The 25924-nt window shown below is 37.3% G+C and overlaps 1 protein-coding gene across 1 annotated transcript in view; it reads right to left on the bottom strand.

Annotated features, from left to right (window-relative positions):
* Positions 1-6008: 6008 nt before the first annotated feature.
* LOC149287228 (MAM and LDL-receptor class A domain-containing protein 1-like) overlaps positions 6009-25924 on the bottom strand; it is a 177922-nt gene continuing 158006 nt past the window's right edge. Inside the window, exon 34 of the mRNA XM_089493201.1 lies at positions 6009-6088. Within this exon, the coding sequence (XP_089349327.1) occupies positions 6009-6088 (80 nt within the window). The remainder of the gene's footprint in view (positions 6089-25924) is intronic.

Here is a 25924-nt window from a genome sequence, read left to right on the forward strand (position 1 = left end):
CTTTCATCAAAAGAACTCAATAGACTTTTAGGGGGGGAAAATGATGACCCATATGTCTGTTTTTAATAAGCAGCAGGTATAGGCACTATACTTCCCCTGTATATACCGTATTCATTTTCAGTGTTCAGTTCTTTCCTCTATCCTTAGAGCAAGAAGTAAGATGGCAGGAGGCAAGGTTACCCGACTCATGGCATTTTCTCCAGCTTCATTTAAAACAGTCCATGACTGCTTTACTAATTTAACATTACCGTCTTGTTTTATATGACTCAAACCATACGACCTTTTGTTTTGTATATAAATAATGAATTATAAATATACATATTACATATACATCCATACAAATGTGCATATACATATATATATATATTCATTATTTAAAAGTGTTTTTGTGCTTCTGCTTCTGTTTTTTCTAAAACACAAAAGACATTTTTCTGAATGCTAGAGGTCAGACTGAAATGTGTTGGCTACCCACAGAAATTGCTCCATTCCAGAAATCATAACAAGAGCAAGAGGTTTAATGGAAAGGCAGACATTCCACAAGTGGTGATCACACTGAACAATTCTAAATTACCTTTTACCTCCTTATATAACTAGGTCACAGATCAGAGAACTTGAAAGTTGCTCGGGGCAAAACCAAGCTGTCTGAATTGAACGCTTTTCCTGTATTCCATCCATCACTAATGATATTTTTGTTGGATACAATCTATAGCTAAAGGCTAGAATTGGCCGGTGAGATAGTACAAAAAAATGGTAACTTGTCATATTATGTGAGATGATAATAGGCATTTTTTATTTTCGAGAGATGAGTATTTATCAAAGTTATGGAAAGGTAGCTGGAGAACAGATGATGCGAAAATGTCTAGTCTAGACATAGGCCAGAACAGAATAGTTGAAAGTTGCACAAAAAGATAGCTGTAGGGTCTACAATCACTGTTCTATTAAGTAGGAAAGAATCCCCCAAACTCTTTTAGTTTTGAGTCCAGCAATCTATCTCTCAAACATTTACACAGTAGGCAACTTGTCATAGACATATTCTCAGTGTCTGGGAAAAGACCCCATGTTGATATCACATCTGCTTCAGGAAGAAGAAGGAGGTCCAGGGACAATGCGTCTTGGCAGGTCAAGTGAGCCACTCACCTTGTGGAGCCTGGGGCAGATGCTACTAAAAATATCCTATAGAACCACTCAAACTTCCCAGACTAGGCTACCTGGAGCTTACCCTTTTCTGGGGGGGGGGTGTCTAGGTGGGCCTAGCCATGCATGGGACAGGGCTAGCTGCATGTGAGGTGGGACAAGCCCCAGAAAGTCTTTAGTGATGATAGGCAGGGAGTAGGTGTTCACCATGTCAAGTCCCGGATATGATAACAGTGACTCAGTTGTACAAACTTGGGTGATTCTACATAAGAGTCGGTGTGATTATGTTTTTCTTTCTTTTCAAACAGTAGTGACTGGCTTATTTACTTGATTAACTTGATTCAGAGACTATACGCTTACAGAGCCTCTTTCCTATTGCTTTATAATGTCTGTATGACTATGGTACTCATTATATACCTTTCCTTTAAAACACTGTAGATTATAAAGCACTATGCATACGCAGTGGCCATTTGAAGTATTAAGAGCCAGGGCTTAACTGGCTAGTGTGCTGGCATCCAATGGTGCCCCCAATTACTTTTTTGGTTAATTAGGTCCTTTAGTGTCAAGCCACTGTGCGCAAGCTCCAAAAGTGTAAAAGCATTTATTTTAATCCCCAGTATGTCCATTTGACGTATGTGTGACATACTGTATTTTTTCCAAAAGTTAATTGATCCCATTGTCTGTAAAACCTCAATGCCGCTCTGTATCTTATAGAAAAAAACGATATGGTTTGGAGTTTGCCAAAGCTATGTATTTGATATTACTATATTATATTTCATATTTAAGCTTTGTGGTACACAAAAGGCACTGGGATATAATCACAGTACGTCAATCAGTTTGTGAGAAGCCAGGCACATATTGCTTTCTGCCACTAAACTGCTGATATGTTTGCTATAAGGGAAGGAGGTGGATATTACATTTTATTCTCCACACATTTATAATTACATACAGTAAAATCGATTACTCCCTAGACCCAGTTTAATATCTGGACGCTTCAGTATGTTAGTGAAAAATGGTACACTCTAAACGTCAATATACAAAATGCGTTAAGATAGATGTATCTTCCATGTCAACCTACATAACTACCATTAAATCCACCCCCCACTCCTGCCTGCCTGATGCTGAAAACAAATCTATAAAACGCATACTCTCTGATGTGTATGACTACTAAGAACCAAAGCCAGATTAAGTCACCAGATATTTGTTTTAATAATTGATAGCAAGTGGGCATGTTGTAGCCTTCAAGGGTTTTTTACATCATGTTTTGTTACGATACATCATAAAAAAACATGCACACCTCTCTGACTGTGTCCGGTATATGCAGTAAAGGCTGCCATTTTTTTCTCCTGCGGGGCCACTCACACTAAAAGACTCACTCAAATACTCACACTACTACACACATCCATACACTCACATTCACACATACATTCGTACATACCCTAACAACCACACTTACACACTCACACACATACTTACATACCCCAGAAACACGTATACACTAACATACCAACACTCTCAAACAGTTGCAGTAACATACCACTGCACACTAACAATAACTTACCTAAACACACTAACATACCCTAGACATGCACACACTAACATACCCACACATTAACATAAACGCACACACTAACATACCGAGGCACACACACTAACATACCCAGGCACACACAATCACATATACAAACACATGTCCACACTAAAATACCCAGACACACATGCCTAAGCCAATTCTTCATTCTAGCCATGCTACAATGGAAGGGTCATGCAATGTGACCCTGCTCAACCCACTTACTACTGGATTCGATGCGCGACCCCTCCATTTTAGTAGTGCCTGTGTGACGTGCACCCCTCACCTGCCTTTAGTGTGAAATCTGACCGGCTGGGGCAATTGTCCCCTTCACCCTAGGCCAGCCAGTCCCTGAGCTGAGATTTTTTGAATAAAGGCAAGTTAAAAGATCTTTATAGCGGGATCAGTAGAAGAGAGGTTGATTTCTCGAAGGACACAATTAAGATACACTCCCACTTGCAACCCACATCAAAAAGATTGCCTCACACTATGTTCAGTTATGCTAGTAACTACCACTCTGTTGAGAAAAGGGTTAACGCAAGATGCCTGACAAACATATAAAATAATAACAGGGACAGTATTTTCCCAGCGCTCATAAAAGGGTTTATTTTGTCATATATCTGCAAAAGCTCAAAAGTACATTGATTTCAAAACACTTTGTCTATATAACTCAGAGAATCCCGGGATTTATAGAAACGGGATTAAGAAAGTTGGACAGTATGCTTTAGTTTCACATATCAGCAAAATAATGCAAACATTTTTTGATTAAAAATGTCTAGACTTGTCTTCGTGCATGCGTGGGTCAGTGCTTCACCAGGGAAAAGTATGAATTCAATAAAATCCACATTTCAGGCATCCAGTGGTGGAATCGAGAGTCTAGAACTTCAGATGTTTTAAATATAAAACACAATAAGAAATATTTGTAGCAATTGCAAGTTTATATATACAAGAATATATACAGTAGCTGTTTTATCACATATAAGAAAATGTATGGACAATTCAACACAATATTTCTTATGTTCTTAATAATTGTGTCATATGAGATGTGTAGAAGCTGTGCAAATTACAATGAAAATTAATGTACCATTTATATATGTATTTATTCAACATTTTCACACCCTTTCAGTATAGTTTCTGATGGTACTCATGTATCAGTGGTATGTTAATAAACTATAAACGTGTTAAAGTAAATGTTATAGGCTACGTTCAAACTAATTTTCTGGAGATTCATGCTGTTTAATAAACTATACATTTACAAATAGGTCAGAACTAGAAGGACTGAGTCTCATGAGCATAGGATTTAACCTAGCCCTTTAACTAGCCAAACACACTTCACATGTGCTAGTTTGATACACGTTAGTAAAAGTCAGTTAGATTTTTTTAAAATAGCTTAATGGGGATGTTTGAGGCTTATCTGTTTCCAGCAGAGGTAATGCCAATTCTTATAGTCTATTACACGGCATCAAGCAAAGGGTGGTATCAGCTTATTACAACAATTGTAAAGTCTTATTGCATTATACTTTTATTACAGATTAATTTCTTGCTGACATTGACTAACATGAAACGTTATTATGGGAAAGATTGTAGTTTATCAGCAATGACTAATGTATCCCAAGAGTCCAAACCACTGGAATTACTGACCATTGTGGTGGCATTCAACGCTGGCAGATCAGTTCCTCCCAGCCATTGATGGTTATGTTTGTGGGGTACCCTCCGCCTGTATGTTCCTGGCTCCATCCATCATCTACTTTATAGTCAGAGCACTTCTTCTTTATGGTGTACCACATCCTCATGACTTTTGACACACTGATGACTGCATCCCCTGTTACCAGACCCTTCTATTTCTGCCCTCCCCAGCCTTAGTAGTGGATAGCCTCCCCAGAACACTAGAACGCCACTAGAGCTGCAACTCCATATTACTTGTTTCCTATCTAAATTATAATTGGTAATTACATAATTATAATTCAATCTAATCATCTAATTAGGTCTTACATATTTTTCTGTATTCTACAACTACACCTCTCCATCCTTTCATAAATATTGTACATTACTGGTTCACTTTGAGATTTTGTAATACAGATAGTTAAATATTATTGGAAAACTTCAGGTATAATTTCCACGCACCATTCATGAAAGACAAAAAGAGGACACCGCTTTATTAATCTAATAAAACAAGTTTGTTTTTCTAGTAAACAAACATACACCTGATTGAAATTAGTTTGTATTCATCGTTACTTAAAGACATTACCCTCGGTATGCTGTAAGCTATAAATTGACATACTTTTTTATACATGTTTTATAGCCTCCACTTGAACACATACTTAGACATTTTTATTAATTTTTTTTTAATGTCAAATTGCTCCCAAAGGTCAAGCTATGCAAACCTACATGAGTTTACAGAGACAACAAAAAATTCAGATTTGCATTGAAATTAAGGATTCTATCTTATTTCAGTATGCAATTCTCTAGTGTTCAATGCTCTAACAGATAGGACTAGTAAATACAATAACACAATATTGAAATATGACGTTATGCTAATTGCTGAGCAGGTGTCCGAGGCATATACAGGAAGCATAGACTAATTCACTAAAATAAGGGTATTTGACACATAGACAATAGAAGAGATAATTTTCAGGATGAGTAGTAAATGTGTGCTACTCACTACAAAAGGAGGTTTTGTTGTTAGCTCTCATAGCTGAAATCTGAACTCAAAAGATCATACCCTGAAACTTCTTAGGAAGACTCCCACATATTAATTTCTATTCTTCTTCACCGTGTTCTCGCCTGGAGAACACGGTGGATATGAGCTTAAAAAGGAATCAGCTTGTAGATTTATTAACACGTGTGACAGGGAGACAAAATAGGTTAAATATATTTTAAATGATGGGTCTTTATAGACCTTTTTATCTCTTCAATACACATCTTTTTTTCAGTGGATGTATTGTATATCATGATAATGATAGTATTTCACCATCTCATCACCTGTTATACTGTTAACAGATAGTAATTGATATAAAATAGTTTGCACACATTTGCTGTTAGCATACTTCATACTTGAAGATGACATTTTTGCGTGATTTCACCGACTCTCGTCTAGACGTATACAAGTTCATAGTAGTCCTTCTAGGTCAGATCACAAGAACACTGATGCATTTTTCCCAAATATTTTGCCTTTAGTGACAAACTGATTGTTGCCTTGCTAAGTCCAGGGTTCTGGTATTTACTGCAGGTTTACACTGGCTGAAAGAGAGGTGATAGTTGGCACATAACACACAACAAACGGTCTCCTTGGTATTCACTAATCTCAACTTGGATCAACTTGATTACAACCTGGTTCACGAGATGAACTTTGTGACTCAACGGCATTTAGAGGTTCATCGAACCCTGTTTCAAAATAGCAATGTACAGAATCAAAACTACTAGATGCTTAATTATTCTTCTAACAGATCAGACACAGTATCTCATCTCACTGATTAACGTTTCATTAGCTATTCCTACCTCATGGTCACATCCACTGTCTGGGATTTCTTCTCTCCCCTCATTGTGCCCTAATTAGGTAGGTTTATAAAAAAAAGAAAACAGTAGCCCTTTATAATTTAACAAATAAAAAGAAATGTTATATCCATATAGTGAAAAGAAATACAACCTTCAAATGAATATAAAAAATCAGCACTTTAATAGACATACACATGTTTTTATATCATTAAAGACATGTTAATCCATTACACTTTGAAGACATTACGTTTCACATCCTAATTTATGATTATCTTTAAACAAAAGCTTAGTCCTGTTCAGGATCTTTGGTGTAGAAAGTCTGTGCTATGTCAGGATATATATTATTTCTTATAATTTCACATTTTCAAATCTCTCTGGGCATCAAGGCGGTCATCAAAGCAGTCACCATGTGTGGCTTTACAATCTGGCTTTGATAACCCATTAGCTGTTTGATGTTCCTTTTATCCTTTACAAAATTTGAACAAAAGGCTCGACTCGGAATATGGAACGCGCATATTTTATTTTCTGCTTTAATAAATACATCCATCACTATCTTTAGACAACAGCAATAAACCTAAATACCACAAATGCCTTAATTAAAATGAAATAATTATTTCTCAATAAGCAGATAATGTAATTATTATTATTATTATTAAATATGAAACAGCATTACAATGTCAATGCAGATCGGTGATGGATTTTATTGGATTCGGTATGAATTGTTAATTTGTTTAAAAACTCAGAAGTAGAGATTATTTATAAATTGAAAATTAAATAAGATGAATATTAGCAGAACTACCAGCATACTCTCAGTAAGGGCTAATTCAGTTTTTCAAGTGTCAAAACCAAGTCAGTTTTTTTAAGGATATTCTGACTTGAGTACCCTGAGATTAACGAAAGTAATCAAGTCTTTAATTGAGCCATCTGTGCTAAAGAAACGATTTCCATACAAACATGCCTGTTAGTGACACTTGAACACTGCAGTTAATATCACTGTATGATATTGAATGTCAAAAAAAAAAAGATATTTTGTGAAAATGAAGAAGCTCCAGATGCCGGAGGGCCTTCTATCATAATGTTATCAGCAGTTTGTGAATTTTCTCCCTTGTGTAAATAACATTGACAAGGTATGCTGCAATAATTTGGAAGCAATCTGCTCAATGGAAGGGGAAAGTAACTTTTTTGCTGTTTAAATATTTTTTATATATACTTAGACATTTTTTTCTTGTTAAGTCATAAAATGCATATTGAAGTCTATTTTGCATTGTTATTTTTATTTTATGCAAATTGGTGCATACATTCTTTATCAATGCGTTTGATTTAACTCCTCCCCCAGCTGCCTCCACGAGAAGCAGGAAGCATTTCTCAGTACATTTCATGCACTTCTTTCCTCTAGTCATTGAAATCAATGTTAAATCAACTTGAGTAGCAGCAGCCAATCACATGTATATATACAGTATATATTTAAATAAAAACAGCATTTTAAAGTTTTTATTCACAGCATAATTATACTTAGTCTTTTAAATCCATATGTAATACAAGAAGCACTAGAAATATAGAGAGATTATGTATTACAAATCATAAGATTATGTATGCCAATGAATAAAACAGCCATGCACCTTTTAATTTGAAGTTCTATACTTGGTGGATTTTATACTTAAATGTATCTGTTGTTATACTTTTTATATATTTATTTATATTTATAAGTCATAAAAACCCAAATCAAGATATAATAAACATATCAATATTTTTATACTGTGATATACTGATACTCATCAAACATTTTGACATCAGGGGAAGAAAGAGGAACTAAGGATTGTTTGGTGACAGTCCAGCTTAAAATTTATATTTTGGGGTAAAAGTAAAAAAAAGGAAAAGGAATAGTGTTGCAGGAAAATATTCAACCTAAATATAAGACTCTGGCTTGTACTAATGTTACCATCAGGGCCGGCCCTATAATGGGGCAGACTGGGGCAATTGCCCCAGGCGGCACTTTAGAAGGGGCGGCACTTTGCCGCCCCAAGCGCTTTTTTTTTTTTTTTTTTTTTTTTTGAAGCGGAGGAGAGAGAGAGAGAGGGGCACCGAGTGGTTTTCGCTTACCCGCTCGGCGCCCCTCTCTCTCTCTCTCCTCTGCGGCGAGTCTCCCTGTTCGGTCCCGGTGCCGGCTTGTAATGCAGAGCGCCGGAAGTGACGTCAATTTCCCGCGCTCAGCATTACAAGCCGGCACCGTGGCAGAGCAGGGAGACTCGCCGCAGGACTGTTTAAAGGTAAGTACCGGGGGGGGGGAGGAAACGTAGATTATGGCGTCGGCGAAGTTTAAAATGCCGCCCCCCCCCCCCCCCCCCCGGCGTCGGCGGGGGGGGGGCGGCGTTTTAAACTTCGCCCCAGGCGGCGTTAAGTCTTCGGCCGGCCCTGGTTACCATATAGATATATGCATACAATTCAACTGTGAATTTACATGCCAAGCGTTGACAGCCATGCGTATGTTAACCTGAACTCTCCGAACAAACAACAATCTAAAACTATGCTTTCCATACTTAGGAAATCTCAGGGTTTAGCTTGTAGGCTACAGAAATCCCAGCTGTTTACTAGATCTCTGATTCAGCTTTGGATCTCTGGGTGAAGGGAGAGGCATCTGCCCTCCATTTATACCCTCTACCCTGGTCTTCATGCATATTACTAGTAGACCCACCCTTGTGCACAGGTGATCCTGCTACCTTACATAGTCCCATTTTACCTCCCATAGGAAAGACGAGGGTAAAATCTCAGTTCACCAATGGAATTAAAATCCCTATGGCAAGGTCTGTTTTCAGGAAGGAAAGTAATTTTACTATAAAACATTCAAACTTATTAACATACTAGAACCTATACATTTTTGAGCATGCAACAGGTGCTCACCCTAAAGAGAAATTCCCCACTTTAAACAATGTATTTCTGTATGGAAGATAGTAGGCCAGAAATAAGTCAATTAGTATGCAAATATCGTTATTGAGCTAATTATTATGTCACTGATTAGGGCATTGCTCCCAGACTAATTCATCAGGGAACACAACAAATCATTGAAAGAATCATAAACACTAATTAAAAATATCTACAACGCATGATTTGAGTTTATTTTGCAATGTGCAGAAATGTTATCAAACATGCAAAAAGCCTAGATTATTTTCTCTTCAGATTCAAAATGTCCAAAATAATTCAAAATCTATAAATTCAAAATCTATAAATGATTTATTCAGATACAAATGTCCATAAACAATATATTAAATCTCTCTTTTCAGAAGACAGGTATATGAATATGACATTTATTAAACAAAAACATTTTTAATTAAGTTAATGTAATTAAGAGTGCCACAGTATTTGTGTCAAGATGCCTGATACAAATTAAATCTCTACCTTACTAAGACAGCACACTTGTCAACCATTTATAAGTAACCAACAGTCATGAGCAAATGGGCCAAAAACGATTCAGATTAAGTTTTTAATTCCTTTATGGCCCATTCATTTTCAAGCAGTGAATTTCATTCCTTGCCCATTTATTTTGGCCGAAAATGTGGGGGGATTTTACATTTGGGAACAAAATCCATTATCTGGTGCCCACATTACTCTCACATTCTCATTTTTGTTCACTCTGCCCTCTCACAATATTCCTCTACCTTCTCTGCCGACCACTTCCGCTTCTACCTATTCATGGGGGGAGGGTCTGGTCTCATTTTTGAGGGATTTCATAGGAATCAGCAAATTTATTAAAATAAGGTAAGTTTGCAATTTGTATGAATCTGAATGCACAAGTCTCATATACACCCAAACAGCCGACTATTCTGATTTATACAAGTTCATGCATGAAATCATTTAGCCTGTAGTGTTACATGGATGGCCCCATCATTCCATGCTTTCAAAGATGGACATTTTTGTTTCATGGGTGTAGTTAGATGTCGCTAGGGGTCAAAGCTTTACAGTTTATGGGTGGTCCCACCTAAAATTATCAAATTTAAAAAGTATTCCACAAACAAGTAGATATATGAAAAATATATGGTCGGGTAAGCTAGGCTATTTGAGTAATTTTTCCTTTCACCTATGCCTGGATCAATCTAGAATTGATATTTTTCTACTATCAATATAGAATGGAATCAAACAATTCTCAATGTATTCCCCTTAGTAAAGAATACATAATAACAAAACAAAATCAATTTATCCATCTAGTTTCTATATTTTGACCTTCGAAAACACTTGTATTCCTTCGCTTTACAATATTCCTCCACTTCTTGTACCAGGATACCAGCTGATTTTTCCACCACCTTTTCTCTAGAACATTACTTTGTTACATTACATCTTTCTCTTTCACCCTCAAGATATCTATGCCCTTCTCTTACCATATTTTCAATGCTCCAGAACTCTTTTGAGTCTTCTGTAACACACTGTTCTACCATATACCATTTTTATCTGACTTTTCCGAAACTGCAAAAAATAAGTTAATATTTCTGAGACACCAAATAGATCTGCATGATGTGAAAAGTTTAATTAGAAAGCTGGTGATAGGATACTTTTGAAGAAGAGCTTTATTTGCATCAGAATGTGTTGTGATCAGGGACAAGCAACCTCTGGCATTCCAGCTGGCGAGGGATAAGAATTCCATGATGAATGGCTAAATGGTACACAGCAGATGATGTGACAGCCTTTGTCATTTCAGTTAATTCCCATATCCAACCTCATTTCTTGTCCACTAGCTGAGAATAAACTGTAAAAAAATATATTTGTATAGAGAGAAACTTGCATTAAAACAAGCACAAATCACTAATATCATGTTGCCCATGAAACTATGAATCCACCTGAAACCCTTCGGAATTCGAAATGGTAATACTTACATCTCTAAGGCAACCATAAACTAACTGATTTTACTCCTTTATACACTATTTATAGTTATTTTATCAATAACCTACTTTATCATTCTTTGGGGCTTACTTTTTTAGTGTTCTTTAATAAAGTTTTCTATAATATAAATATATAAGTAAGTTTAAATAAGTGTTCTATAATAAAATATTACATAGCAATACCAAACTTCCCATTTATTCAAAAGCAGAGAACTCTTCTTTTTACAACACCTTCCTTGTTGCAATAAAACTTCCACCAGATAAATGTATCAATGTACAACGCGTTCTAGCTCACAGCCTGAAAACTTCAGTTCAGTTGTTCCAAGCCAGTTGTCGCGCCTTCTAACAATTGTGCTATAAATCTCAAACAACAAAACCTGTTCTGTGTTTGTATAGACAGGTTCAAAATGTATACACAGACAATGATTTCTACAAACGTTTAATTTTAAGCAATGAGGGCTCCTAAAAATATTTACTTTCTGCTATGCCCTCTGTATGCGCTTTTGCATAGCTGCAAAAGAGAAACACTGGACAAAAATTTATATCACTACACATATAACAGTCGTTAGCGTGGGAATTGTAGGTCACTGTTGATGGGGCCTAAAGTGAAGTGCACTATGATTGGCCTTGTGACCAAGAATTCACACCAAGTGAATGTATGGAGAAGGGCTTCTAGATCATGTCATGTGCAGAGAGGAGATGGGCATCTCAATGGTGTTGTGTGAAAGGGGGACTGCTGTGTGCATGCAGGAGAGGAGGTGCAGGGTCATGTTGTGTGCAGGTGGATGGATGAGTTACCAGATCATGATTTGCAGGAAGGGGCTTCCATATCATGTTGAGTTCAGAAAGGAGAGGGACTGACAGATCATGTTATGTGCGATGAGAAGCGGATCGTACGGATCATTGTGTGTTGGGAAGGTGCTGCCGGATCGTACGGATCATTGTGTGTTGGGGAGGTGCTGCCTTTTGTGCAGGTAAGAAAGGGGCTGTCAGATTATGTTGAATTTAGGCTCAATTTTGTTGTGAGTGGGAGCGGTGCTGTCAGATAGTATTTTAAGGGTTGTGGGCTGCCAGAGAGAGTTGTGCATAGTTTTGAGGAAGGAGCTGCTAGATCATCTTGCGTAAAGGTGGGAGATGGGCTGTCAGATCATGTTGTGTGCGGTGAGGAGAGGAACTGTTGGATCATGTTGTGTGCAGGAGATGGGGCTGCCAGTCAAAATATGGCAAAAGTTTTCCAAATAAAATAAGTGCAAATAAAAATACATAGAAAACTTGTTTGGATTGACAAAAACATTTTCTATTGAAAGTAGCACAACTATACATTGATGGTTGCAGATTTATAGGTGCCCCGTCACAATACTGTATTCTGTCAGCCTGAGCCTTGACCCTTGAAACACTATGCTACCTGAGGTATGATGTTATATATCCGGGGCTCTGTATGAAGATGGTATGATAGAGGCTCTTCCCTTTGACAGGCCATTAAAACAGACCTGCTTACTCACAAGCACATACATTATATGGAGACCAACATTGGCATCTTCAGCACCTATGGTGGCCTTGGGGTGTAATAAAGAGGTATGAATTTGTATTTCTAATGGTGACCTTTATAACCGAGCATGTAATATATCCATATCTGGGAAGTGTTTGCTTGCTCAGCCATGCCATCTGTCACTGTTTTTTTCTGTTATTTTGTGTCAGAGACTGCACTATTATGTTTATTATGTTTGTCATCCTGGTTTAATTGTTTGTATTATAAAAGATGGATAAACTTTCCTTGTAATATTCTTGTAAGCATAGGATGAGGGGATGAAAATCACAGGCCCCCTAGGGCTCTCAGACCATTGAAATTAATTCTATAATCTGATATAGTAGGAATTGTATAATAACACAAAAATTATTGTGGAATTAAGCACCTAAGCCAAACTGTAACCATGCAGCAGCGGGCTCAATTAAGGATACCTGCTGCTCCTGTGGCCCAACCTACACCTTCTTTTAATGCACACTCTGAGGGTGGAGAAATCACTTGTTGACCTAGCGAGAAGAGATACGTGCCTCTGGTAGGAATAGGTTTTTACTGGTAAAAACCTATTTTTTCCTGTATGGCTATTTTCTGTGGCTCTGTATTGTAAACATATAATTCATTGTTTCATGCTGTACTCCTGGTTTACGAGATTAGAAGATTTGTAGCTGCTGAACCCTGTTCAGCTTTAGTAACGGCACCCCTGCATTTAATACACTGTACTTGTACAACACCAGCAGCATTAATAACTTTTTTCCAGAGACAATGTACAATGCAGCTCCATTTGTTTTAGCGCATATCGCAGCAATATCTCTTAAAAAGCTCTGTACCTTCATTCATGCACTGTAACCGAACAAGCAATTTTTGGCACCTATTCAATTCTCCTTCAGCTTCATGAAAAGAAAATTATTTAATGTACAGCTCACCATGCCTAACTTATGATCCAGTGTAGTATGCACTAGATCTTTACTAACCTCTGGAATATTTTTTCCTCTAAAAAATGGGTTAAGAAAAGTTGTTACGTATAAGCTTTTCTTCACATATTTAATTTTTACAGTATTTTGGTTCATGCAGAATTTATATCTCTGAATTAAATTGTGTGTAGTAAACGCAAATGTTCCATAATAAGTCTAAATGCATATTCTTCTTAATCAGAACATTCTGCAACATGATGCATATTCAGGTAAAAACATATCCTAGTTTTTATTTTTGTACTTGAGGTGTACCAATTATTAATATGAAGTAAAGTGCAGTTCTTACTAATACTTGTACATGAATCACACAATAAAACATGATATATGGGATCTTTTTGGCAGTAATGGTGATAAAACAATAGGCCACTTCTCACTGCTTATACTCTTGAACTTCTCTGCAGCTTTTGACACAGTTGACCACCCCCTCGTTCAACGAACCCTTCATGCTCATGGCATCCGTGACACATTTCTTTACCTTAGTCTCCTTCCCTGGAACTTGTTCCTCTACCCTACCGCTATCTGTTGGTGTTCCTAAGGGCTCAGTTCTTGGGCCTACACTCGTCTCCATTTTCACTTCTTCCCTTGGAAAATAATATCTTCTTTTGGCTTTCAATACCGCCTATACGAGGGTGACACCCTCATCTACAATTTCACCATTCACCATTACCAGTTCTCCATATTAAATACATATTTCAATATTTCTTTAATATTTCTTTGAAAAAAATGCTAAATGAAATGCCTAGTTACTATAAGTATATCATACAATATATATATATATATATATCTATATAAAAATATGCCATTTGGTATCAGAGTTCTTAAGATGTGATATTCTTCTCTGTGGAGCTGATAAATGTGCATTTTAATATTTAATATGCCGCACATAAAAATCTGCGAACACTGGTAATATAACACAAAGGTTAAGATAAAGAGTGTCACATATTCAAAATTTATAGTCATGTAGGTTCACAGGTGAGTATTTCCAGAGAGTTGAAATATACATGACCAAGGACCTACCATAATTCTACAACTACAACTACAAAGACTGAAGCTCTTATTTTGTCTGTTACAATGAAGCCTCCTTTTCATTCAGTCTTTTCTTTTTCCTTTTGGAGACATTATCCGACAAAACTGTGCCAGGGGCAATAGAAGAGAATATAAGAGTAGCGATGATCATAAATGATTGATAGTAAACATGGGATATTAACCTTATATCTCAGCCTTGATGCTTGCCAACAAGTCATACTGATTTGCCAAAATGCTACCAGAAAAATAAAAACAGACATCAAAGTTTCAAAACGAGTTATGTGATGAGCAAGGCAGTTATAACTTTTTATCATCTATCTTTCCTGCAATTTATATAAACTGAATTTACATTATAGTCCTAGCTTTAAAAGAAATCCATCATCAAATTGTAGTAAAATCATATTTACATTCAAACAGAAGCTTTCATCATGTAGAGCAATTTTCTGTTTCATGTAGATACAATTTTCTATAAAAAAAATGTTTTTGAGTATCGCAGTTTTAGAATAAAGTTCTTTGGATAATTTACATTTTCTTTTTTCACAAACTTCTTCTAGAAAGCTTTCTGCAGAATTGGGTTATAAATACAAAAAAAGTCACAGCTATGTCGAGTCTTAGATATCAAGATAACACAAATATGATGTGTAGTGACATAAGCTTACAAGACGTTTATAGACTCCATTTTCACATCGGAAGTCTTCAACGAGACTGCATCTCATTCTAAGAATGCAGTACAAATGCATTGTATATATCAAAATCAAACTTGGAAACTCACACATATTCAATTAGTTTTGAACCCAATTATTATTTTTGTAGTGCTGAGCATGAACACTTCTTGGCAAGCAGGCCCGGACTGGCCATCGGGCAAACCCGGTGGGCCGGGCCGCGGCAGGGCCGGATTGACTTAGGGGCTGATGGAGCTGCAGCTCCAGGCCACTACCTTAAAATAGGCCCAGTCAGGACCAAACTGACTGGGCCTATGCGGCCTCTATGGCCGCATTAACACAGGGCATAAGGGGCACCTGCCCCTAAAGCCCGCCGCAACTGCGACGGGGTCCGCCACTCTAAGGGGCCGGGAAGCTCCCACCAGGGCCGGCCTTACGGGTGTGCGGCCGCACAGGGTTTAAATTAAAACATCGGGGTTTTTTTTTTTTTACTTTATTTAACATCCTCCATGTTAAATAAAGTTTTTGTTAACTTTATTTAACATGGAGGATGTTAAATAAAGTAAAAAAAAAACCCCCAATGTTTTAATGTAAGCCCTGGTGGGGGCTTCCCGGCCCCTTAGAGTGGCGGACTGCGGCGGGCTTAAGGGGCAGGTGCCCATTATGCCCTGCGTTAATGCAGCCGTAGAGGCCGCATAGGCCCAGTCAGTCCGGTCCTGCCGCGGGCCCGGCCACAGTTGCTGCTTGCTCCGGCAACAAGGTAAGTAGGGTGAGGGAGGGGGGTGCAGTGAGAAGGGGCAGAGGGGGGTTAGATAGTGAGAAAGGGGGGAGAGGGGATAGATAGTGAGAGGGGGTACATAGTGAAAAGGGGGAACATAGTGAGAAGGGGCAGATAAGATGGGGAGAGGGGGTAGTGTGAATGCGTATGAGAATGAATGAATGAATAAATGTGTGGATGAATTGTGTGAATGCGTATGACAATGAATTCATGTGTGGATGAATTGCTTGAATGATTTGTGAGATTGCATTAATGAATGTGTTAATGATTTGTGTGAATTAGTGAGTAAATGCAAATATGGTACATGAAGGGTGGGCTTTAACAATAAATAAATAAATAAAAATGGGCTGCTCGGGCTTAAATGCCCGGGCCTATTTTTTGTCCCAGTCCGGGCCTGTTGGCAAGCAATCAAAAGTGGAAATTAAGTCGTATGGCCTTGTAAACATATTGGTCAAATAAATATTAAAAAAAACCTATGAAACGCCTGAAAGCTTGATTTAATAAATAAAAACTTTTCTGGGCGTTTTTAGATATTTTTTTTTTGTAGCTGCTTGAAGTCCTTGTTATTCTAGACAACATGTTAGACAACAAGTTGAAATGCAAATGGTGTCATTAGTTAAAGGGGATTTACTTTATTAAGCCAACACAGAAAATTATATTGTATCACGTAAGCTTTCACTACTTAAGAAGTGCCTTCTTTCTATGTTGGCCCAATAGAAAGTATCACCTTCAACTTCATCATCTCCTGAACCAATACACCTATATCTATTGTTCCTTTTCAAGGATATAATTGAAAAACTTTCCAAAAAAACTTCAGGTATTAGTCTGAAATAATTAAAATATAGCAGCCTCCACCTAGTTAGAAAATGTAGTAATAAAATTAATGAAGTCTAAGCTAAGGAAGAAATGTACACAACCAATCCAACAAGAAGTATGTGCTAACTGACAAGTGGTCAAAGAGAAAACTCATACATAAAAAAGATTGACAGTAACTCATAGCCTGTTCTACAGTACATCCCTACTCAGGAACATCTCAAATGTTAGCTCTCTTGTGCGATTACAGGGAAAAATATTATAAGGATATTTAATAACTAAAATGCTAAACGTCCTCTGCATGAGAGAAGCAATAACGACAGCCTTACATGTCTGCCTCCATAAGCCTCACCAGTGGGGTCCTTTTGTGCAGAGGAAACTTGCCCAGTGTTTTGGTTTTGGGCTACCATTATGAGAGGGTCAGACATGTTGATGGAGCATATTTTTCTTGGTAATGATGTAAGAGAGCTAAAATTTGAGACACTTCTAAGCAGGCTATTAAGTAGCTGTATATTCTTTGAAATTCAGCTGATAGAGACACTCCAGCTATCATACGCTCTGTAATGCATATATAAAACTGCATGGCCCCTATGTCATGTGGTTAATTTTGCAAATGCATGGAGGAGTCCTGCAGAATCCCCCTATATGGGGGAACTGCATGGCCCCTATGTCATGTGGTTAATTTTGCAAATGCATGGAGAAGTCCTGCAGAATCCCCCTATATGCATTTTCCCCTTTCTCCTCTCTCTCACTAAATTTGGCCGAGCACCTCTCCCTATATGTGATATGTTTATCTCCTGTCAGCTCCAGCGATTTGATCAGATCCCCATGCACATGTGGAACATCTTCAGGAGCATTTTCCAGTCATTGAATGACTGCTTAAAAAAAAAAATTAAAAATTCAAATGACTTCTTAAAACACATTAAATCTCTAACACTTAAGATTCTGGCAATGTAGCAAAAGCTAGCATGGGTCACCTCCATGAAATCACCCTGGCAGTGCTTCATATGCTTATGATAGTCCTTGGGAAGTTAACATTGATTCATTTTGGTAGAATTTCAAAATATAAAGTGGCAAAAATGCTCAATTTCCTTGATTAGCAGTAGTTCTGCTCTAAATGCTTGTGCAGGGCATAAGAGAGGTACACTGGCTTAAATGGTAATAGGAACTATATGTTCTCAATTAAACAACAATTAAAGTCATTACCTGTTATAAGCCAATTCACATTTCTTATCTTGTTGAATATGTTGCTTGGAAACACCTTGCAGTTGTACATTTAAACAGAGAAATCCCTATGTTAAAACAATAACTTGAAATCCTTATATACACATGAGCCAAAATAAACAGACATTGAAAAGTAATTTATAGTTATCTTTCAATAGTGACAGACAGAGCCATTATATCCTTTGCACTTTTACATTTATTGTACAGTTTGAGTGCCAGATAGTCTTGCAAAACTGGACATTTGGTTTCACCTACTGAGAAGTCGAAAGGTCAGTTGAGTTTACTTACCCTGAATGAGATTGCATGCTAACACTTGCTAAACAAACTCACACATTTACTAAAATGTGAATTTCTTGGGAGTGCATGCAAATGCCTACATTAAAATTTGACCGTTTTAGGTGAGGACATGCCATTACATAAGTTATGGTGGGTAAAAGGTGATGGAAACCCTTCCACTTAAATTTAAGGGGTAGTAGAAGTATTATTAAACACTCATCTACAGACACCGGAAGCCAGAAGGCTTGTTTTTCCCTCAGAAATCTCATGGTGCTTTGACAACCACAAGGGATTCTGGGTAGGTGCATGCAAATAAGGTTAACAATTATCACCTTTGCCTCTGTATCCACTTTATACATGGATCACTTGAAAGTAATTGCCTGCTGTACAAGACAGCCTTTAGACAAAACTCAGGAAGAGGTACAATAGCCAAATCACCACTCATGGACAGCTGTTTCGTCCTTCATGGAAACCCTTCCACTTATGCAAACTTAATTAAATCTTGCATTTAATTGCCTAAAACTAGCAAAATCTAACATACATGAAAAAGGTAATGAACCTAGGAAACCTCTAGTGCCCAATAATGCTCCTCACTTCCATCCCCTGCTCAGAGGGATGGAGGGATAAAATCTATAAAATTACCCTATGGGAGGCAGAAACCTCAACATATGCCCCCTCATGCCATTGGTTTAAAATGCCCTATGGAGGGGCATTCTTCCATGACTTGAATTAGCATGTTTATGTCTCTGAACCCAATGAAATCCATTCAAGTCAATGCATCCCAGCGGGCATGGGGGCAACTTGCAGGTTAATGAATTTGTGAGTTGCTTGCCTTTTTAAACTCTCATCAATTTGACTCTTCAACAGGAAGTGCATAAGAGTTGTTTTTTTGTGAGAGCTAATTAGAGTTGGCTTTAGTGAATCTGTGAGTTGCACTTTTGTCTAATTTGTGTGACTATGCCTCTTGAACATCATCTCACCCATTTATCCATGCATTCAGGACAAGCTCATCTTCTTATGAAGAATGGATAAGAAACAAATGCAATGGTACTGATATTAGAAGTAGAATACGGCGCTAGGTCATTAATTAAGAAATTAAGGAGTAAAGACAAGGCATTTATTGCTGTCTGTTGTCAAATATGGCTTGGAATACAGTAAAACTGTGTTCTTCAAGGCTGACGCAGCTAGTATCTGTCTTCTGCTGCTCCAGCCATCAGCTCGCTACAACCTACGGTTAGAGCCAACTAGTTGTTGAGGGACCAATAGGAGTCACTTTTGTTCAGCACAGCTTTTTTTCCTGACTAATCATAGGTACATCTTATTGGGCCTTATGTCAAGGAAGCCTGTTAAATAACTCCAGTTTCATTATATCATGCTCATTTAAGAAGCCAGTTTAGCTGTACCCTGGGTGTTATTGTGTTTGATTCTCGGGATCTGTGTGTAATGACTTATAGGTTTTCTAGCTTCTGTGCTATGCAGACCAACTGTGTACCAACCATTAGGTTCACCCTGACTATGACCACCTACAGCTTCTGCTCTATTATCTTCTCAAGCATAGGTTTGTGTGTGGAGGCAGTGAAGACCTGGCAATAGCAGAGTATCCTAATGCTCCACCAAAGAGGAGAGAAGGCTGTTGTAGGTGTAAGGCCTACCACCAGCACTGAGGGTCTGTCTCATTAGAGGATCATTACATTTACATAGTGCGAAGCTATATATTAATTTTTATAACGAAATAGAGTAACACAACAACAAAAAAACACTTTTAATTGGTATGCAGTGTAGGCTCATTCAAGATCTGAGAATTGGAATCCATGGACACACTTTGTAACCAAATAATAATGCATCTATGTGCTTATCTTTTATATTACTGATCTGAAAGACCCTGGACTTCTCCCCAATAAACATGGGTTTGCCCCCTTAAACATCTCCTAGCAGTGCTCCTTGTGTCAAGCTGCTTCCAGGATATAAACATTTTTCTGTATGTACATTCATATTTTTTCAGATGATTTTACCTTCTCAGTTCTTCACTTTTTTATTTTTCTATAACTAATAAATCACCTTATTTAGAAATGGTTTAGAGGCACAATAACCTTGAGGAATATAACAATGCATTTTGAGATAAATTACTTCTAATATGGCTAATAGATCATTTCCACTCCTCCCTGTTTTGTGAAAAATCAGCAATATTTCAATTTGTTTTTTATCATGCCCGTTTTCAAAAGAGACCTTGAATCATATCGAATACCAATTTTCTAAAACAATCTAATCATCTCAGGAATCTAAATTAATTCCAAATCACATTTTCTGGTTTAACTGCATGTCCAGAAAATATGATTCCACTATAAATAGTTCAACAGTGGCTTCTTGATTTTAATACCTCTGCTTCCTTATGTAATGGTCCCTAAAATTGTAATCATAGCTGTGAAGTCCAAGTGAATCTGCGTTTCTTTGGGTCTCCACATCACTAAGGGGAAACTTCAGCTTGCGGGTACAGTGTTGTGGCACACCCTACTCCCTGGCCACTTCCCCATAAAAATAGTATGTCCCGTGACATTGGCGGGACTGGCCACTGATATCGTGGCAGGCACCCTCTGATGTTAGTTGGACTGCCCATCATTGTCAGCGGGGCCTCCTACCTGCATCCCACAAGGGGGTGCTCAGTGTAGCCAGAGCCAGAAGTTCCCAAGTATAATACTTAATAATTTTGTATTGTGTTGAATTTAAGATCCCACAAATAATGTACCCAGCAGTCTCTAATGCCAATTCAAACCAGTGACTTTTCATAAGTGAACATTGTCATGATTAACTCATATAATGTAGTGGATGCATGGAAGGGTAACCCAGCAGAGGTGGTTAGTTTCTTTGTTTAGGCATTCAATGAGTTAATCTGAGGTTGATGTAAATGTGTTTTTGTGCATGCCCTCTGTATCTGTTCTGGCTAGAGGTGTCATCTTCCCAAAGGACCCCTGTGGTGATTCATGGCCTAACAGATAAGGACCCTGAGTTATAAGAATTCCATTCCTATCTTAAGTGGAGGGGTTTCCATCACCTTTACCCCACCATAACTTATTGGCACATCAAAGATGGGACCCGATTCTTGGGGATGGTGTCATATAATCAGTCATGTGGTCAGAGGGGCGTTTGCTTGCAAAAGTCTGATTTAGGGACAATGCAGCGACCTCAAAGCAGAACTCCATGATATACTCTGATCAGAACAACATTGTAAGAAACCATCTGGACTTAAGGAGTTCCCACAGGCCTGCTTATTGGAGAAACTCGTGAGTGAGGGTCCTGTGTTTAAGTCCCTTTTGTTTTTAAGAACTGTTTGCTGTTTTATTTCTCTTTTGTATGTCTTGTTTTTTGTAATTCTGGCACTGTGTAATCTTTGTCTTTTTGTTATTAAAATATTCATAATCCAAGTCTGTCTTTGGGCTCTAGTATCGATATCCACGAACCCTAAGAGAGGATAACACGTTACCATATTGTTATTAAGTTCTACAGGATATATATATGTTAGTTGCCCGGGGTGGGTTGATATATATATAGAGATAAAGGTTCTAATTCGGATTTCTCACGAATCCGGTATCAAAATCGTGAGTGGTGGCAGACTACCTGGGGGGATACAGGCAGGATTTGGGGGTTAATTTGGGGTAACTTATGCCTTGTTAAGGGGTCAAGTTAGTAAATCCAGAGGCCTGGTGCTATTAACCCCTTCATGCCCATGCCCTCCACACAGTCACGGCTTGGCAAGTAGTCCTGACCGTGACAAACATTATTTTATGGGAACTTCAAAACAATTCTTAGGGTATAATGTAAAGAAAATATAATCTTCTCTGTCTTGGATATATCTCCTCTCAGCTAAATATTTAATTATTCTTAATTGTAGCTTATTATTTGCATAGGAAAAGCTTAGTGATGTTACAAAAAGGACAGGAGGTTACTATGCAAATGCTGCCTGGTCCAATGAGCTGGTATCACCATTTTAGGCACAAACCAACAAGAAGATCTACACTCACCTTTACACTTGGAGTGATTCCTAATGGATTTCCACAGAGTGAAACAACATCCACAATAAAAATTTAAGAACAACTCAACCGAGATCAGACAACCACTTTTTAGTTTGCCCTCTCTGATTAGCATATTGGTTTTAGCTCACTTGAAGTGGAAGGAGTACATGCTTAGTATTTGGATTTTGAGACTTTGTTGCCCAAAGGCAATCATATTATACAAATAGGATAGAATGGGCATTGGTAGTATTGAACTGCTTGCAAATTGTTAGAATCGAAAAAAAGTCCCAACAAATTGTGCTACATCCTGCGATCCTATTAAATAGGCCCATTGGAGGAAAAATCAATCTGAAAAAGACCTGAAAAATGAACACTAGAACAAATAGTTAGCTCATGATGTGACCTGATCTGAATCTAAATATACTGCATTTGACTCAAACCAACATCTATTGAGAAGCACTAATTTTAAACTTTTTTTTCAGAAAAATAAGACATATAGGCTAGGGCACGACCGTCACTCACCTGATAAACCAAAGGTTTACGCTGAATTAGGTACAGCGTTAATTAAAAAAAAAATATATATATATATTTTAACCCCTTCAGTCCCAGGGGTTTTTGGTACCTAAAGTTCCGGAGTAATTTTGCCATTTTTGTTGGCTCAGCGATTATTCTCTTTTCCTGCGAATAGTGTACCCATGTAAACTATATATTGTTTTTTCAAGGAGAGCTTTCTTTTGATATCATAGTTAGATGAGAAATTCAGTAAAAACGAGCAAAAATGTTTAAAAAAACACCTAATCTTTTATAAATTTTCCCTTTGAATCCTTACAAAATTAGGTAAAGTGATGGAAAATCCCCTCCAAGTTTATCAATTCAGGTGCCCTGATTTCAGAAATACCTAATTTATATAGATTTTCCATACTTTCCCAACATTATTTGTAGCATTTTTATGCTTATGGCTTAACAGGTTTAGGGGTTGTGAACAGGGGCAGGAGGGGTATACTTTTTAGATGTTGTATAAGGCATGGGGATGTAAGTTTTTTTTTCTTTTTTATTATTATTATCTTTTTAATATATTTTTTAAATTTTATTTTTTGTATATATAAATTATTTTTAAAAATGGTAAGGGGTCCTCTTAGGGACCACTTGAACATGTTATTAATGCCAGTGATGTCACAATGACATTACTTAGCTCACTTTATTATTTTAATTATTGTTTATTGTATTATTTTAGTGATTTTTAAAAAAAATCACTAACCATTTATTTTTTTCTTAATTTTTTTTCCAGCATGGGCATGATCCCCCTGCACCGATCACACTGTGATCTCTATGCAAGTCCCCACAGACTTTCGTGCCGGAAGCTGTTACATGAGATCAGGCAGCAGAAAGCCGGCGATGCTGGCTTCTGCTGGCTTCTGCTGTCAGGGGGGAGTCCAAGCTGTCAAACGACAGCCTGATCTCCCGTGCAGCGGCAGGGATGTGTCCCTCACGCTGCAAGAAGGCAAGATGTACCGGTATGTCCATAGGGGATTCTTGGGATGCGTTTTTTGGATGTACTTGTACTGCTCCAGAAAAAGTAGAGAACTTGAGCTCCAGCTAGCAAGAGGGATAGCAGCTGTAATGTTTGACGAACCGACAACCCCAAAAGGTCCTGGAAAACTTGGTATTGTCACACTTACACTGGCTCTTTTGTCATTGGCTCTAATAGTGAATAGAAGAACCAAGACATACCATAAGTAATCATACCTTAATCAATGTTAATTTTCGTTTCATTTTAGTTATAGATCTGTAAGAGAATGCTGATGTGTACCTGTGATTCCTTTTTAAAACTCAATTTACCCTAGAACATTTGAATCAACATGTATGTATCTAACTCAATTCTTATTTACCAATACCAGGAGAAAATCTGGATCAGTTCGCTATAAAAAAAATTCAGAGAGATTAGTAAAACAGCACCAAATGTGATTTAGCAAATGTTGGTTCTCAAATTGCTAAAATTAGACTGATATTGGACTTATCATAAATTTGCTTCTACTTGTTCTGGAATGTCTGTGTTTGAAAAGACATTAGGAAACAGAAATGCGCGGCCAATATTTATTAACTCTTGTTACTAAATTTATCACATCAGAAAATCTACTGATATTATTTGCTGGAAACTGTTTTGTGTTGGAAACCTAACAAATTGAATAAAAAAGTATAGTAAGTTAATAAAGTGCTTTAACCCAAGTGTACTGTTTTTCTCTTCCAGCATTGAGTTATAAGCCAAACATAATATTTTGTATATGTAAAAAAGTTTACATATTTTTAAGTATCGCGTACATAAATGGTAAACATCCCGGTCATTGTTATGTTTTCTACATCCGACCAAATATAACGGTTACCTCAAATACATTGTTGCTGACTTTATTAAAATCCAGATGAGGTCAGAAGAGCTGCCCAAGTGTGTATAAATGCTACCAATGGATTATTACAAGGTTTTATGAACACAGACAAAACCGTTTTAAAGGTCATGCCTCTGGAAGGGTAAAAAAAACCCTCATAAATTACATAACCTCTGGATCAGGAAATTAAACATGGCAAGAACATGCCTTTCCATTTAATTGCCGAGTTATATTCCTTCTCTGGACGTTTGTGACCTGCCTGTTCTTGATTATTTCTTTGTTGCCAGGGAAATAATTAAAGAAGTTACATTTCTGTGCAGAGATACATCTGTTTAAATACAGATTTATGCAAGTTTTCATTTATTCCATTTCTAGATGCTCCGGTAGGTCCTGCTATCTATTTATACAGCAAGATCCTTCCAACATTGACTTGGCTTCCAGTATATAGGAGCATGTGCTTCAGCCTGGGTCAAGAGTGGTAGTAGGGAGTAAGGACAAGTAGGCATCCGTGGCACAGATTTTCCTTCTACTTCCTATGCATCATAGGATGATACCTGATTCTTCATGCAAAATAAACTATATATTTCAACTCATACTATTTATCGATATTTAATCAATTATATTAATTAAATTGATTGATTACATTTAATTAATTTCTACCAGTTTGCAGTGTTATGTGTTTTCAGTAACAAAAGAAGCCAAAGAAGATATGGATACAAATCACCATCTACATCTCTCCCAGAAACCAAAATCTGGAAGCATGAAGCATAAATAAGTACATTTCCTCCACATGATCTGGAGCTGAGTGTTCACATCCCATTTTAATAGGAAGTGTACTTAAGTATGCTCGTGCTTCCTGCTTAAAATCCCGGAAAAAAAAACATTAAAAAGACGGGGAATTGTTAATTTAAAAGAAACACATCTCTTATTTGCATTAAAGTGGGGGCTACTAACAATTTAATTACTAGTATCAGATTACAGGTAGGTTTTCTCTATGACGACATGGTAACGTGTAATAACATGGGGATTTAAAGAAGAACTCACTCCAAATTTTGTATTTGTAATATAAGATTAAAAATACACTTTTCAAAATACTGTGCTTTTTTAGTTTACATAAATATCCAAAAATATCACATGACTGAGGTTTTCTCTGTAAAATAAAAATGTACTTTTTGGCTAGGTATATTAAAACTCTAA

The sequence above is a fragment of the Sceloporus occidentalis genome, unplaced genomic scaffold (genome assembly GCF_023333645.1).
Source record: "Sceloporus occidentalis isolate IW3139 unplaced genomic scaffold, rSceOcc1.0.p SCAF_63, whole genome shotgun sequence".
Classification (NCBI taxonomy): domain Eukaryota; kingdom Metazoa; phylum Chordata; class Lepidosauria; order Squamata; family Phrynosomatidae; genus Sceloporus; species Sceloporus occidentalis.